The following is a 17,135-nucleotide window of genomic DNA, read 5'->3' on the forward strand; positions in this document are numbered from 1 at the left end:
TGGTCATACAAACCAATCTGACAAATCCCCCTTTATAATCACATATATAGGATTATATTATTTATATGCTTATTATTTAAAATCATATGTATATGATTACATATAGAGGAATAGAACCAATGAGATATATATGTGTATCAGGCAGGTAACATTAGGAGCTAATACCCTAATACACTATTACATAATAATGAATTTACATGGACCCTAAACCTACTAAATAGAATGAATTCATTATGGGAAAGGAAAACTAATCAGACATAATGAATATTTCCATTTCATAATACAAGTCACATTTCTATACAACCTTTATCATAGTCTTAGTTCTCGGAGTTTCTCATTGCAGATATAGGGAAAGGGAAGACTCAAAGTGTACACAAGAATGAGACACACAAGTATAGCCAAATGTCTGCAAATAAGAGTGCAAGACATCTATGATTCTTTTTCTCATGTGACAAAGCACATTAAAAAGAACAGGCCAGGCTTTTTAGCCAGAGACATTGCATGGGAAAAGAATAAGCCAAATTCTTCAAAAAGGAGGACAAAAAGATTTTTTCACAAATGATTCTCTCACATTGGAAGAAGACCATGCATCATAGGGGTATTAGCTCCTAATACTGTCTACCAGTAAGCCATCATTACCAAAACAAAGCTGTATCCTCTAATGTTTATCAAAAGAAAAAACTGAGCTAATAAGATAACTATCCAGAATCTCTAGGATCTCCTCTTGTAAACACATTATAAGGGGAACCCATCACCCTGGAAACTTGATGCACCCAGGCAATTATATCACTCAACTGGCTCAGAGAATGCAATCAAGCTGGCAAGCCAGGGAAAAGGAATTCATCTTGAAACAACCTTTTATTTTTAAAAGTTTTAGTCTCTTACTTCTTTCCCTCTTAAACAAATAAATAACATAAATAAATTATCTGTTAGGGACAAACAGCACTCAACAATATGAGCTGACCTTAGATCCTGTCTGCCCTTAGATCTAAGAACACAGAACTTCAAGGAGAGCCCCAACTATGAGGTTAGGACATCAGACCTCCCCAAAGACATGCAATAAAAAAGATTAGGTTTTCCCTTGAGAGAACATGAACCTTATTCACTTACATGGGCACTTCAAAGTTTACTCTAAAGAGCAATAGTTACACTGGTTATATGTTGCCATACAAAAACCACCTCTTCAACCAATCTGTGTCTTCCTCTCTCAGACATCCCCATTATGAATAACAACCTAACAGCAACAGTCACCCAGAGACAGAAATACTTTTGTGTATATACACACATTCTACATAACCCCCCAAGCACAAGTAACCAACTATATTCAATAAAGATTTGATTAGTAAAAAAATATTTTTCTTCTGGTGGGAAATATCAAGCCAGAATTTCTTAAGCAATGATAATTTATAAAACTATCCTTTAACAACTGCATGAACAAATTCAAGTTGTTCAAAGGCCATGAGCTACATGCTGAGGCAGCAACCTACCAAAGGAAGCGTGAGTAATGGAGACAAGAAGGAATGTGTAAATACCCAAAAGAATAAAATACGTAGGAGTAAATCAGCCACAAAGGTAAAAGACTTGTATACTGAAAGCTATAAAACTGCTAAAAGAAATTAAAGAGATAATTAAATGGAAAAAGAATCCTGTGTTTGTGAACTGGAAGATCTAATATTGTTAAGATATCAATACTACCCAAGGCTACCTACAAATTCAATGTAATCCAATATCAAAATACCAATGTTTTATAGAGGCAATCAGTGTTTTTTGTTTTTTTTTAAACTTATCCTAAAACTCAAGGATCCTCAAAGGACCCCAAATCGCCAAAACTGAAAAAGAAGAATAAAGTTGAAGGACTCACACTTCCAACTTTGAAACTGACTATAGAAGCTATGGTAATTAAAACAGTAATACAAGCATAAGGACAGATATAAAGATCCATGGAATAAAATAGGGAATATACAAAATAAACCTTCACAGGGTCAGTTGATTTTGGACAGGATTAACCAAGAGCAATCAATGAAGAAGAATCTTCAATGAATAGGGCTGAGAATAAAACATATCTCCTAGGTAAACATATCTACACACAAAAGAAACAAGTTGAGGGCTCGAGATATAGCTCAGATGGTACAGTGCTTGCCATGCATGCACAAGGCCCTAGGTTCAATCCCCAGGGCCATTAAAAAAAAAAAAAAAGAATCAAGTTGGACCCTTACCTTATACAATAATACAATATGTAAAAATTAACTCAAAATGGATCAAAGACCTAAACATAAGAGCTAAAGCTACAAAATTGTTGGAAGAAAATATAAAGGAAAAATCTATATGACACAGGATTTGGCTATGACTTCATAGATATAACATCAAAAACAGGCAATTAAAAAACAAACTGATCTTCATAAAAATGAAGCATTTTTGTGGTGAAAACGCTATCAAGAAAGCAAAAAAGACAACCAAAGAACATTTGGAAATATTTACCAATCATATATAGGATAGGGGATTAACAGAATACATAAAGATCCCCATAAAATCAACAAACAACCCAATTTTAAAATAGGCAAAGAACTTGAATATGCTCCAAAGAAGAAAGACAAATTGCAAATCAAAACCCACAATGGCAGTCAGGCACAGTGGTGCTTTCCTATAATCCCAGGTACTCAGAGGCTGAGGCAGGAGGATTATAAGTTCAATACCAGCCTCGGCAACTTAGCAAAGCCATGTCTCAAAATAAAAAATAAGAAGGAGTGAGGATATAATTCAGAAGAAGAACCCTTGGTTCAATCTAGAATTCCAAAACCAAAAGCAAATACAAATGAAAAACCACCACCAACAACAATAAAATCATAATGACAATACCTTTTCACACCTACTAAGATGGACTCAAAAAAAAAAGGGGGGGAAATAATAAGTGTTGACACAGATGTGGAGAAACCTCATACATTGCTGGTAGGCAATATAAAATGATACAGCTATTGTGGAAAAGAGTTTGGTGGTTCTTGAAAGGTTAAACATGATACTACTATATGAATCAGTAATTCCTCTCCTAGGTAAATATCCTAAAGAATTAGAAGCAGGGACTTGAGCCGATATTTGAAAATCTATGTTCATAACAACATTGTTCACTATAACCAAAAGGCTAAAATAGCCTATTAAGGGATAAATGGATAAATAAGATGTGTCATATACATACTACGGAATATTATTCAATCATAAAAAGGAATGAGAGGGCTTGGGCTGTAGCTCTCTTGTAGAGCACTTGCCTCACAGGCAAGAAGCTCTGGGTTTCATTGTCAGCACACAAAAAAGGGGGAAAATGGCATAAAATTTTAACATGTGCTACATTAATGGACACTGAAAAAAATTCTTAGAGAAATAAATCACACAGAAGAACAAATACTATACAATTTCATTTACATGAGGTACCCAGAATAGCCAAATCCATACAAAGAGTGGAATAAAGACAATTAGGGATGTGAGGGAGAGGAAAAGGAAGAGTTATTAAATAATGAGTATAGGCCAGGTATAGTGACACACGCCTATAATTTCAGCAACTTGGGAGCCTAAGGCAGGAGGTTTGCAAGTTCAAGGCCAGCCTTGGCAACTCAGGTAGAACATCAACAACTTAGCAAGATCCTGCCCCATAATGAAAAGTAAAAACAACTGGAAATGTAGTTCAGCAGTAAAAGCACACATTGGTTCAATTTCTAGTACCAAAAAAAAAAGAAAAAAGAAAAAAAAAGTACAAAATAGTGATTACAGTTTGGATTGGCAGCTACAGAAAGGTTCTGGGTATAGTTAGTGGTAACATTTACACAGTACTATGAAGGTATCTAATGCCAATGAACTAAATCCTTGTAAATGGATAAAAAGATACATATTGTGTTGTGTGTATTTTTCCACAATAAAGAAAAAATAAAGAATTTTCTTGTGCACCTTTTCCCATTATGATTCTGTTTTGTTTGCTGGCCCAAAGCCCTGGCAACAGAAATATAACATTAATCTCAAATTCTAAAATAGATAAAAATTAATGCATTATATGCATTGCCATACCAAGTGCATTAGCTTTAGACTGTTTAGCAGACCATCACATCCAAGGTAAATGCCAGTGTTCTATAACAAAAATGATTTATTCTCTTTGTAGGATAGCTTCACTCTCAGCAATAAATCCTAAACCTAGAAAATTTCCTCAAGCTTAAACAATTAAGGAACTTGTGATTTTCCCACTAACTGAAAGGAAGCCAAGGCTTAGCAATTGTTTCTTCAGGACATTCTTCCAATTGTTTTTCCCAGAATAATAATAAACATAGTTTATATTCAACAACTGCTTTATGAATTTATCTAAAAAATACTTTTTCCCATTTCAAATGCCTAATAACCCCAAAGTAAATTCCTTTGGTTTTCTTTTTATAATAGAAATAAATAATGAAATTAACCATACTTCTTTTTTTAATGTCTCTTACCCATATGCATGGATAACAGCTTTTCTGTAGATTCATCTTTTTTCATTACTTTGTTTTTTGGCATTCCATCAGTTTTCTTGTATCCTTTTTTTGCCTGATCCACCAGAAGCCGAAATTCATTCTGATGCGTTTTACCTGAAATTCAAAAGACCTTCTAGGTAAAGTAGGTGAACCCATTTACTCATGAACATCATCCTTGCACCGAAGGTAAAAGCTGCCTGCTAAGCACAAAAGCACAAAGGGCAAGGGGGTCATGGAAGTTTCCTTATCTTCTCCCAGCCTCAAACACAAATATGGAACCATGCTATTCCTAGTTTGCTACTCTAGATTTCTTCCCAAATCCCAAACTCCGGAGAGGGGCTTTTTTTTCCCGCTCATAGAACAATACTAAGGTGTAGAGAATCTACTGCATGTAGGGAAAAAATTGCATTTCAGTTGAAAACTGCCTTGTCTAGAGCTACCCTTACAGGATTCCACTCATTTGGTGCCTTTGAATTGTGGTCTGCTAGTTGTAGATAAGTGATAGCAAAATAATAATAATAATAATTGGCTATAGATATACAAAATCCCCTTTGGTGGAGATTTCATTAAATTCCCTACACCACAATAGAAGAAATCAGTTTTGCCTCCATTTGTACATTCATTTTAATATTACTAACCTATAAACATGACTTTCTTTGGATTCTCCTTTGAATATCTTATTAACATCTTTTTGGTAATCTCTCTAATGAAGTTTTCAAATCTCTAATAAAAATATTAATTATGTATCCATAGGGATGATTTCATTTAGTTTTGAAAATTATCCTTTTTTAAAATATTTATTTTTTAGTTACAGGTGGACACAATGTCTTTATTTTACTTTATATGGTGCTGAGGATCGAACCTAGTGCCTCACGCATGCTAGGCGAACGCTTTACCTCTGAGCCACAACCCCAGCCCAGAAAATTATCCTTTAATATGAAAAAAGAACACTAAAATATGATGCACAACTAAGAAGAAGAGAAGTTGGACTCCTATATGTGGATACTAGTAGGCACAGCGAAGACATTTAGGAGAGACTACTACAAATTCCAACATATTTATGTTTATGTGCATTAAAACGCCCAGTGAAACTAATCAGTGGGGTTAAAAACTGGTAAATTTAAATAAAAAGATAGTTAAAAGTTCAGCAAAAGAAATTATAAGCTGGCCATAAAGATGATTGGAAAAGTTCAGCTCTTCAGAAACAATCTTCTATGTAGAATCTCTACATAGATAGATACAAGCTAGGTAGTTTCTATTTAACTCCATGCATTTGAGGATAATTATCATATCCTTCTTCAGTTCTCCAGAATTAATGGGCCAATATCGTTAGGTTGTGTTAGGCCAGGGTAACACATCACTATGGGATCAATGCAGTTTATTTATATTTAGCTCATGTCCAGGCCATTTTCCTAGATTTTATACTATTTCTAGGCCACTAGAAAATAATTGTGGGCTTAAGATTTACTAGAGAAACTTGCTAAATACTTGCATTAACAGTTAAGGAGGCTTAATGACTTTATGTTTTGAAATAATAAAATCTCAGATTTAAAAAATTTTCCTTTTCTTATTGAAATCTAATTATCCCATAGCTAGGCTGGAAAACAAAACCAAATGGCAGCCACTGCTCTGGCTTTCGCCCAAGAAGTCTAATAATGCTGCTTAGAAAATGAATGATGCCAACAGATTATGACTAATAAAATTGTTCCCACTCATCTCTTCACCTCATCTTTGGAGATCTGCCATTTGGCCAGGAGTACTCTACAGCATAAAACCTCAGTTCTGCTGGTTATCTGTCCTGAATTTACCTCTTGAAAGTTTTAAGTGGCTCAGCTAGTTGTGGGATCTGCTAAGTTCATATTCAGTCAACCCGAACTCATTAAATTCTCCAGAACTACTGTTTCATAGTCTCCTCTTTATTCAAACCTCTAATGCTGCTCTCCTCTATGGCCCACTCTCAGTTGGTCTCACACTACTCTGAAAACTATGGATTCATTCTAACAGAATTCTGTCTCCTTCCAATCACCATTACATCCAGTCTATTCACACATGATCTCTCTTACTCCTTATTTTTACCATGAAATGACTGTCCTTGCTATATCTAAAAGCTGACTCCAAACTTACACTGTGGATTCCATCATGAAGTCCTCTCAAACACAAGCTACGTTTGAAATTGAGTGTGTGGGCTATGAAAACAACTTAGTAAGTTCAGACTGCTATTTGATTTTTCCCTTAATGAAACAATAAAGAGCAGAATAGAAAGTCTCAGAGTGCATTAAAAATGGAAAAGGTAAAAGCATTTTGAGAAACTTTTGTTTCAATGTGTGTGTACACAGTAATGATATAAAATATATTTATTGCTATGGGCTACCCTCAAAAAGTCTGAGTTGCTGAGTTAAGTATCTCCCAATTTAAACAACAAACTCAAGAAATTAATTAAAAGCCCTCCCCTAACCCAACACCTATCTCCAGCTACGGCCTCACTCTGACAGAGAAACCTTGCCTAAGAACTGTCCACTTTCATATTCTCACTGCTTCATTTCCAATTTGATCTCAATGAATTCTAAGTGCTTCTGATGCCTCCTCTCAAACAGCTCCTCTCAGTGAAACCGTCCTAGAGGAAGCTACTCTTGTCAGGGTTTGTTGCCTCCAAGCTATGAAAATCAATGGTTCCATGTATGGCCTCTTACAGAACTTTTCATAGCCACATGTGGAATAAGTCATGATTTCTTCTTAAAACACTCTTTTCCTGGATTTTCTGATACCATGTTTCCAAGCTTTCCTCCTTTCTTTCTGCAGCTTTCTGAGCAGGCTCCTCTTCCTCCTACGTGCTAAAACAGATTTCAAGGTACAGTGCAGCGAAGGATCCCTGAGACTCTTTCACAGGGGAGATGAGGTAATGTAATAACGCATGTCATTGTATTATTATGACAATACCTACGTAGGACATGCATGCATTATTACGTTTTTATTACAATAGCAATGGTGAATACCACTCACCATTTAAACTACCAAAAAAAGTCATTTTCATTTAACAATATCTTTAATGGGCTGGGGTTTAGCTCAGTGATAGAGGGTGTTCTCAGCATGCCTGGGACACTGGGTACAGTCCTCCACACACAGAGAAAAGGGATATTTTTGATGAAGCAGTCTATTAAATATGGGTTCCTGGGTACATACCTATGATGAAATGAGAACTACAAATAAAGCCCTTCTGAAACATACCAGAAGTATGTTGGGTACCTATTTGACTTGTGAGCTAGTCGCTTATTTTATGGCATACCATTTTTAATGGAAACTTATATCTCCTAATTTAAAAAACAAACTTAAAAAAAAAAACCCTTCCAGGCATAATAGTTGGCACCTTATCACTTTGAGTGAGACCACCAGTACAATGGTGAATAAAAGTGGTGAGAATCAACATCTATACTTTGTTTTCAATTGGAAACATTCAATATTCACCGTTAGATATGTTAGTTGTAGGGTTTGTTTGTTTTTTTCCATACATACCCTTTGTCAAATTGAAGAAATTCTAGCTTACTGAGAGCTCTGACCATGGGTGGAGGTTCAATTTTATCAAATGCTTATCTGCATCTATGTAGAAGATTACAAGATGACACTAAAGCTATAAAGAGTTTTGTTCTGGACCACACAAGCTATATAATCTATTGAAGCATCCCAAGGCTTATTTTCACGTTTCATTAGGGCAAAATATCAAGAGAATGAGAAGAAAAGCTATAGACTGGGAGAAAATATTTGCAAAAGACAAATTTGATAAAAAGGCAATTAACAGAGAACTCTTCAAACACAACAATAAGAAAATGAAAACCCCAATTTCAAAAAAGGGAAAATGATCCAGACACTTCACCAAAGAAGATATATAGATGGTAAACAAATATATTACAAGATGCCCAATATCACATGAAATTAGGGAATTGCAAATTAAAGCAACAATGATACACTACTACATAACTACAAGAATGGCAAACATATGAAGCACTGACTCTACCAAATGTGGTGAGGATACATAACAATAGAACTCTTATTCACTGCTGGTGGGAGTGCAAAATGGTACAACCACATCGGAAGACAATTTGGCATTTTTTTATAAAATTAAGGATACCATCCTATCCCACAAGCAAGTTTCCCCAATATTAATTTAAATGAGTTGAAGATATATGTTCACACAAAAAAATGCACACAAACATTTATAAGCAGCTTTAATCATACTTGACAAAACTTGGAAGCCATCAAGATGTTCTTCAGTAGGTAAATGGTTTAACTATGGATACATCCAGAATGGAATATTATTCAGTGCTAAAAAGAAATAAGCCAGCCCAGGGTGTGACTCAGTGGTAAAGGACTAGCCTAGCATATGAGACCCTGTGTTCCATCCCTAGCATGGCAAGAACAACAAAAAAGAGCTATAATAAGCCATGAAAAGACATGGAAGTGAGGTAGGAGTTTTGGGATGTCAAGATAGCAGAGGTAAGGTACATGGAAAATGCTGGCCAGACAACAATATGAGGACATGTTATCAGGTTCCTGTTTACAAGAAGTCCCATTACCATGGCAACTCCTGCTAGGGAGAGCTTATCACCACACTGTTACCACAAGTTCTATACAGTCCCGTTACCATGGCAACTCTCACTACAAGTTCTGTATTCTAATTAGGCAAAAATAAAGTAACCATTGGGAACAAATAGGGCAAGGACTTCAATCAGGTCCATGGGGAGGTGAATGAGGCACAGCTCAGCATATAAAACAAGTCTCGCCCACACATGGGGGCCTTAAGCCTCCCTCGCTGGGCTACTCTGCTCTTCTTTACAGAGTATACTTTCACTTTCAGTAACTCTATGCTCTGCCTGTTACTTCTGCATTTCTTGCGGAATTCTTTGTTCAGGACACCAAGAACCTGGCTCCCACGGAATCCTCCACTGGTAACAAAAGGATCTCAAATGTATATTATTTAAAGAAAGAAGCCAATTCAAAAAGGCTTTATACTATATGGTTCCAATTATATGACATTCTGGAAAAGTCAGAACTATGGGAACTAAAAGCTCAGATTTGCCAAGGGTTAGAGAGGAAGGAAAGATCAACAGGTGGAGCAAAGAGGATTTCTGGGGCAGAAAAACTGTTCTGTATGATGCCATAATGGTGGATACATATCAAACCCCATAGGATATATTAACAACCAACAGTAAACTTTAAAGTAAACTATGGACTTCATGTTAGTTTTGGTTCATCAATGGTAACAAATATACCATTCAGGTACAGGATATTGATAGCAATTGAACTTATGCATGTGCAGGGAGGGACAAGGGGAATATTACAACTCTCTGTACTTTCTGTTCAATTTTGCTGTGAACCTAAAACTGATTTAAAAAATGAAATCTCTTCAAAATATTTTTTTTTTTTAATTAGGGAAGATGAGAGCAGCATTTAGCCTAGAGGAGGAATCAACATAAAGCCCAAGGGCCAAATCCAACTCAAGACCTACTTATATAGCCCTATGGAAACAAGATGTGGTCAGTGAGCACATGTAGCCTGCAAAGCCTAAACTATATATTATCTGGCTAAGGTAATTCAGCCTGTTCTAAGGCATACACGTCTGAGGATGCTGCCTGAGGGCCCATATTTTATGAGCTTTCTCTATTCTAATCGATGGTTAATTCAGGCTATTCTTTGCCTTATTTAAATTCCAGAAATTGCTCTACATAATCCTTCCAAAAGGGTCTTTCCCTAGTCTCCAGTAGTCTCCTTTCATTCATGTGCACATTGCTAGGCAGACAAAGACCTAACAGGATCCTTCTAGAGATCTTTTCTCTGTCTTTTCTCTGCAGTACCCTATTTTCTGGTACTCCATCCCATGAATTCTAGATATCTTGGCCTCTAAGAGCTTTGATCTGTCTCAACTCAGTGATACTACTGGGTTGTTTTGGGGTTCCCTCATCATGTGCCTGAAATTTGCTATTGCAGCTATAGAATTTATCATCTTACTTTGTTTTCTTTCTCTCAGAAATCACTGTCTTGTATTACCTGTTTCTAGTATCTAAGAAATCATTCTTTTATATACTTTATCTGATCTTCTGGTTTTTTTTTAATAAAGGAAAGTTATTCTATCTGGGCTAAAAGTAAAAATCTATACTTTTAATCTTTGGAGGGGGAAACAGTTATTTTTAGTAGAATGTTATTTATTGTTAAACAAGTTAAATATATTTGAAGCTTCTTGACCCACAGGTTACTTGGAACTGCATTATTTCATTTCCAAATAGTTGGAATCTTCCAAGGGCTTTGTTACTGATTCCTAACTTAATCTCACTGTGGTCAGACAACATACTTTGCATGCTAAAGAAATCAAGGTGAACCTTCTGCACATCCCGAGGATTCTCTCTGAGCTACTCTCTCTTCCCTATACTCCATACTGCAAATTCAAATTTCTTTGGTTTCTCTGGTCTCTCAGCTCTTTCTCAATCCAGAGTCTTCTGGAAGTCCCCATATAAACTCTGTTATTATGTGCATCCCACTTTCCCCATCTCTCAGAGGTTCCTGTCCTTTGTTGTCCAATAGCTGACATGTCTTGAAAACTGCTGTTTCATAGGACTTGTCCATTTATTTGGTTGTTTCAAGCAGGTAAATCAGGTATCTGTTATTCCATCTTGGCCAGAGCAACAGTCCTCCAAATGATACATACCAATAGAGTCCTCTAAATGATACATACCAATAGATATAACCCATATAAACAAAAGCTCTTTGGTATGGTTGATAATTTTTCAAAATGTAAAGAAGCTCGGAGAACTGAGAATGTTGTTCTCAATGCTGGTAAGCCCAGGATGGAGCCTTAGGCTCTGTTCCCTATCAGCATTCTCCTTCCGGATAAACTTACCTAGGTTCCCAACTTTAAATACTAATTATAACCACAAAAGGTCTTTGGTTTTACTTTTAAGGAGGTAAGATCAAGTTTTCATGCTTGATTTTCTTTTCCACTTGGATATCCAACAGAAACCAAAACTATATAGGCAAAGCAAATTGATTCCCTTTCCCATCCATGATTCATCCCTGGTCTCCACCTTAGTAAATGGCACTATCATTTTTACACTGCTGCTTAGACCAAAATGTAGGAGTCATTCCTGGTACCTCTTTTAGTTGCTCTCTACATTAAACTCAGTAGCTAATATATTTGTTCATCTTTGAAATTTTGCCTGAAATGCCCATTTTACTTCTATATAGCTACCATTTTACAGGAAGCCATTATCTGTCCTAGTTTAGCAAAGAAATGTCACTTCATTCAGGTGTCTCCTCCATAGCATAAAATCTTTTTAAAGAGGCCTTCCCTGACCACCAAATCTGAAGTAGCAGCTCCTCCATTCTGTGCCTGCCCTATCTCTCTTCACAGCTACACATTTTACTCATTTGTTCACTGCCTAATGATACCCATTAGAACTAAGCTCCAAGTGGGCAGAGGTAGTCTTTGCTTGATATTACACTCCCCAAACCTAAAATACTGATTGAGATGTACTGATCAGTGGTCAATAAAAGTCTCCTGACCAAAGAGCCTCTACACTGGTTTTCATACTATTCCTGCTCCTGGTGATTTATTCTCCATCCAAAGTATATCATTATCTTTTAGCCCATTGCCGGCTTTGTTTCTCCGTTAGGCCTCTGCTTCTGATGCTCTCTCCTTGAAATACTCCTCCTTCAGCACCTCTTTAATTTTATTTTAATGAAAACTTCTCAAATGCCAACTTCTCAATAAAAGCCTTTTCCTGACTACCTTATCTAATGCTCCTCATAATTTCTATCAAATTATCCTGTTTTATTGTCCTCATAGCATTTTCTACCTAAAATTGTGTTATCATCTGTTTCTTATGCTGTTGGTCAGTTTACTACCAGAATGAAGCTCCACGAGTGAAGGCAATTATGTGTCTTGGTCACTCCATATTTCTAGCATCTAAAATATCAACTAGCACACAGAAGATGCCCATTAAATATTTATTGAGTTAATAAATGACCAAACACAGGAACAAAGAAACAAACTAAACTATGTTTTAAAGGCCTTGCCAACTTAACAAGATTAAGCTGAGGCACCCAGCAAATTGCTGGAGATAACTCAAGTACTCATTGGAATATTTTTTTATCACTGAGTATAAAACTATTTTACAAAGGTAAAGAAACATAAGATCCCTAAAATACATGTCATGGTAGTGAGGCAGGTAGAAGTAACTTTCCATCAGGTTAAGATTCTGCCTCTTACTGGAGTAATTCACATCTTAAGAAGGGTAAGCAAAAGCATCTGATATCTGAAGTACCCAGGTGACTCAACAGACTCAATCTTTGCATCAAATACCCCATCTAGAGACATGCAACTGACACTCAAACTAACTAATACCACTGCTTCTTTCCTTTTCTGAACGAGAAACTCATGAATACAAATCTATTTAAAATATTGCTAAAGGGGCTGGAGTTGTGGCTCAGTGGTAGAGCTCTTACCAACATGTGTGAGGCACTGGGCTCAATCCTCAGCACCACATAAAAAATAAATAAAATAAAATAAAATAAAGGTATTGTGTCTATCTCCCATTTTAAAAAAAAATGTGTGTGTGTGTGTATAGAGAGAGAGAGAGAGAGAGAGAGAGAGAGAGAGAGAGAGAGAGAGAGAATAGATATAATTATCATTAAAATGCCACAGTAGCCCATTCACAAAATTAAGCTGCTTTTAAACACTATAATCTGAAACTAAAGATGGCCCTGGGGAAAAAGAAGAAAAGATTCCTAACATACCAGTCACTCACAGATGCTTTTGCTTACCCTTCTTAAGATGTGAATCTCACTAAGATTCAAATACGATAACGATGCTGCAAAGGGCTTTGACTTGAGCATCCACTAAATATGAGTTTTATTTCTAGTTCTGCTTTTTACTAGATATATGGACAATTTGTCTAATGTTTCCAAGTTCCAGTTCTTCTTCTTAAATAGGTCAATATGTGCTGCATAGAGTTTCAGGGAAGATTATTAAAATAACAAGCAAAACTCTCGGCACAGAAATTATACACATTCAATAATTATGCCTTTCTGCCTTCCTTTATATTCTTTAAAAGTGTAACAAAGTAAAGCCAGGTGCAGTGGTGCACTCCTGTAATCCCAGTGGCTCAGGAGGCTGAGGCACGAGGATCACAAGTTAAAAGCCAATCTCAGCAATTTAGTGCAGCCCAAAGCAACTTAGTGAGACCCCCGTCTCAAAATTTAAAAAGGGCTGGGAATGTGTCTCAGTGGTTGAGTGCCCCTGGGTTCAATCCCCAGTACTGTGGCAGAGATATATTAAAAAAAAAATGAGTAGAAGAAATGAGTAGAAGTGCACATAAACAGAACAGATGAGACCACTGAAGCATGGCTAATATCTTAGCCTGGAAGATAGATCAAAGTTTCTCCATTTCTTCTCAAAAGGAAAGAAAAGTTAGAATAGTGACAGATGTAGAAAATGTTTAGATTCTCTTACTTTACTTTCTATAGGCTTGATAGATTGTGATTAAAAACCATGGTGCCTCCCCATTCTCATCTACTCATTCACTTGGTCAAAAACATACTGTGCTGGGATGTGGCTCAGTGGTAGAGCACTTCAAAGTGCTAAGTACAGAAAAGAACTGATTGTAGACACTGTTCTGTCAAATGGTGAATAAGATAAAAACATTTCCTCTGTACATTATAAAACTGTAGTTCATATGTTGAAGTCTTAAGCCCAATACCTTAGGATGAGGCCTCATTTGGAAATAGGGTATTTACAGAAGTAATCAAGTTAACATGAGGCCATTAGGATGAGAGCCCTAATCCAATAAGACTGATTATGTTTATTAAAAGGACATTTGGACACAGAGGAATACCTAGAAAATAGATGATGGGAACAGAAACAGGGAGAAGCAACCATCAACAAGCCAAGGAGAGAGGCCTAAGATAGGCCCTTCCATCATGGTCCTCAAAGGAACCAACCCTGCTGACACCTTGTTTTGAACTTTTAGACTCCAGATTTGTGAGACAATAAATTTCTGTTATTTAAGCCACTCCGTGGTACCTTTGTTATAGTAGCCTTATCACACAATTAGAATATAAACATAATTAAATTTAGAAATAATAATATTAACTGACAATAACTGTGGCTATCTTGTCAAAAGTTTAAAATTTCTTACACATTCTTGCTTTAATTTTTTACTTATCACTTTCTAAAACAATAGATTATACACTCCAAGAGTTTTTGTCTATATTGCTCATTCATATATCACCAGCAGCTAGCACATATCTAGCATATAATAAGTACTAAGAAAGCTTGTACTGAATGAATAGTAAAGAATGATAAGACCAGACAGGCATCTCTTAAGGACAGGGATATAGCCTAAGAAACGCCATCACTGTGCATACATTACAGAGCACAAACCTAAATGCTCTAGTCTGCTACACACCTGGGCTTATTGCCCCTATACTGCAGTCCTATATAGCATGTAACTGCACTGAATACTGTAGGAAACAGTAACACAACAGTGAGTAGAATGCCACTAGGCAATAGGAATTTTTCAGCTCCATTATAAACTTATAAGGCCACTGTCACAAATGTAGTCTGCAATTGAAAGAAACATCTTTATGGCATTAATCCATCCGGCTGAGGCGGCTGGTCAGCCCTTCCCATCCTACGGAGGTGGATTCCTGCCGGGCCTTCGTGGGTAGTGGCCGCAGGTTCCAGGCGGGGCTTGGGAGAGACAGTGGGGACCCGCCCGTTGCGTTGGTCGCCCGGCAGGGGGAGGCGAGATGTCGCCGTTTGCGGGGGACACCACTGTGGCGGAGGGCTGGCGTCCCAGGGCTGCGGCGGAGGAGATAACTTCATTGAAGCCTGCTGCTAGAGGTGTGTAACCCCCTAGCTTTCCCTCTCCACGCATCGGGAAACCTTAAGGGCCCCTCCCAGCTCTCCCGTGAGTGCTACAGTCAGCCCGAGGGAGTCAGAGGTGGTGCGGGACCCATGGTGCGGGACTGCCGCTTCCGCCAGAGCTGATTGCTGAGGTCTCTTGCACCAGCTACGGGGGAGTGGATACCGGAGGGCAAGTAAAATTCGCTGAGGATTCTCAGCCCCAAGCTCTACAAACTTAGGGTCTGAGGGAATGGCAAACTGGAGGAGTGAGCCCAGTCGTTCATGAAAACAGGGCTCCCAGGAGCAGCAGACCTGGCCTGTAGCCAATATTGTGGTGAGAGGGGCCTGGCTAGAGGAAAAGTGGAAGTGATTGGACACAAGAGGAGGCCCTAGGCACTCAGGATTGGAGACTCGCCCAGTCTGGGAGGAGCTGCTTCACAGTGATTGGTTCCCGCATACTGACAGGAGAGACTTGACCTGGTGGGCACAGCGCCACCTAGTGGAAGAGAAGTTAATCAAACTCTAAGATGGCATTTATTAGTTTTTTTTTTTTTTTGATTTGGGTTTTTCTTTCATCTTCATTTTTCTATCTTGTTTTTTTTCTTTTTCTTCTTCTTTCTCTTCTAATTTTAATTTTAATTTTTTAAATTATTATTTTTTTTTAAATTTTTTTTCTTTTTTTAGTTCCTATTTCTTTCTTCTTTTGTCTTTTCATTTTTCTTATCCCCCTTCCTTGAATTCTATCTGCCTACTCTCATTCTCTTTAGTGACTTCTTCCCTTCCCTTCTAATACCTTTCCTCCCAAGCATCAAATAAATTTATACGAAAAACAGTAACCCAGCAGTCAAACAGAACAAGAAGCAACATGAGCAGCTTCAAGAAGCAAGGAAGAAAAGGAGTACAAACAATGCAGGACAGCCTAAATATTCAGGAGGACCTAGAGTCATCAGAAAAATGGTCATATAAAGACCTCAAGGAACACGTTAGACAGATGGAATGAAACCTTAAAGAGGATACAAGACAGCAAATTCAAGCAGCGAAAGAACACATTGAGAATGAATTACATAAACAGATAAAAGAAGAAGTTAAGCATCTTTATCGGGAGATAGAGATTATAAAAAATAATCAAACAATAATTGTAGAAATGAAGGAAATGATAAACCAAATTAAAAACTCAATTGAGAGTATCACTAACAGAGTGGAGCAAGTAGAAGCCAGAACGTCAGATAATGAAGACAAAATATACCATCTTGAAAAGAGTCTAGCCAACTCAGAAAGGCTGGTAAAAAATCACAAGAAAAACATCCAAGAGTTATGGGATAACATGAAGAAACCAAACTTACGAGTCATCGGGATAGAAGAAGGTACAGAGATTCAAACCAAGGGAATGAGAAACCTGCTGAATGAAATAATTACAGAAAACTTTCCAGAAATAAAAAAGGAAACAGATATACAAATTGAAGATGCATACAGGACACCGAGCACACAAAATCACAGTAGACCAACGCCAAGACACATTGTTATGAAGATATCCAATATACAGAACAAAAAGAAAATATTAAAAGCTACAAGAGAAAGGAGACAGATTACATTTAGGGGTAAACCAATACGGTTAACAACGGATTTTTCATCACAGACACTGAAAGCAAGAAGGTCATGGAACAATGTATTTCAAACACTGAAAGACAATGGATGCCAACCAAGAATTCTGTATCCAGCAAAATTAAGCTTCAGGTATGACAACGAAATAAAGATCTTTCATG

General features: G+C 37.1%; 1 protein-coding gene across 1 annotated transcript in view; it reads right to left on the bottom strand.

Moving 5' to 3' along the window:
• Positions 1-17,135, bottom strand: part of RAD18 (RAD18 E3 ubiquitin protein ligase) — a 123,902-nt gene that overhangs the window by 45,541 nt on the left and 61,226 nt on the right. The window contains exon 10 of the mRNA XM_081276278.1: positions 4,461-4,595. Within this exon, the coding sequence (XP_081132404.1) occupies positions 4,461-4,595 (135 nt within the window). The remainder of the gene's footprint in view (positions 1-4,460; positions 4,596-17,135) is intronic.

This window comes from Spermophilus citellus (genome assembly GCF_964194105.1).
Source record: "Spermophilus citellus genome assembly, chromosome: 19".
Classification (NCBI taxonomy): Eukaryota; Metazoa; Chordata; class Mammalia; order Rodentia; family Sciuridae; genus Spermophilus; species Spermophilus citellus.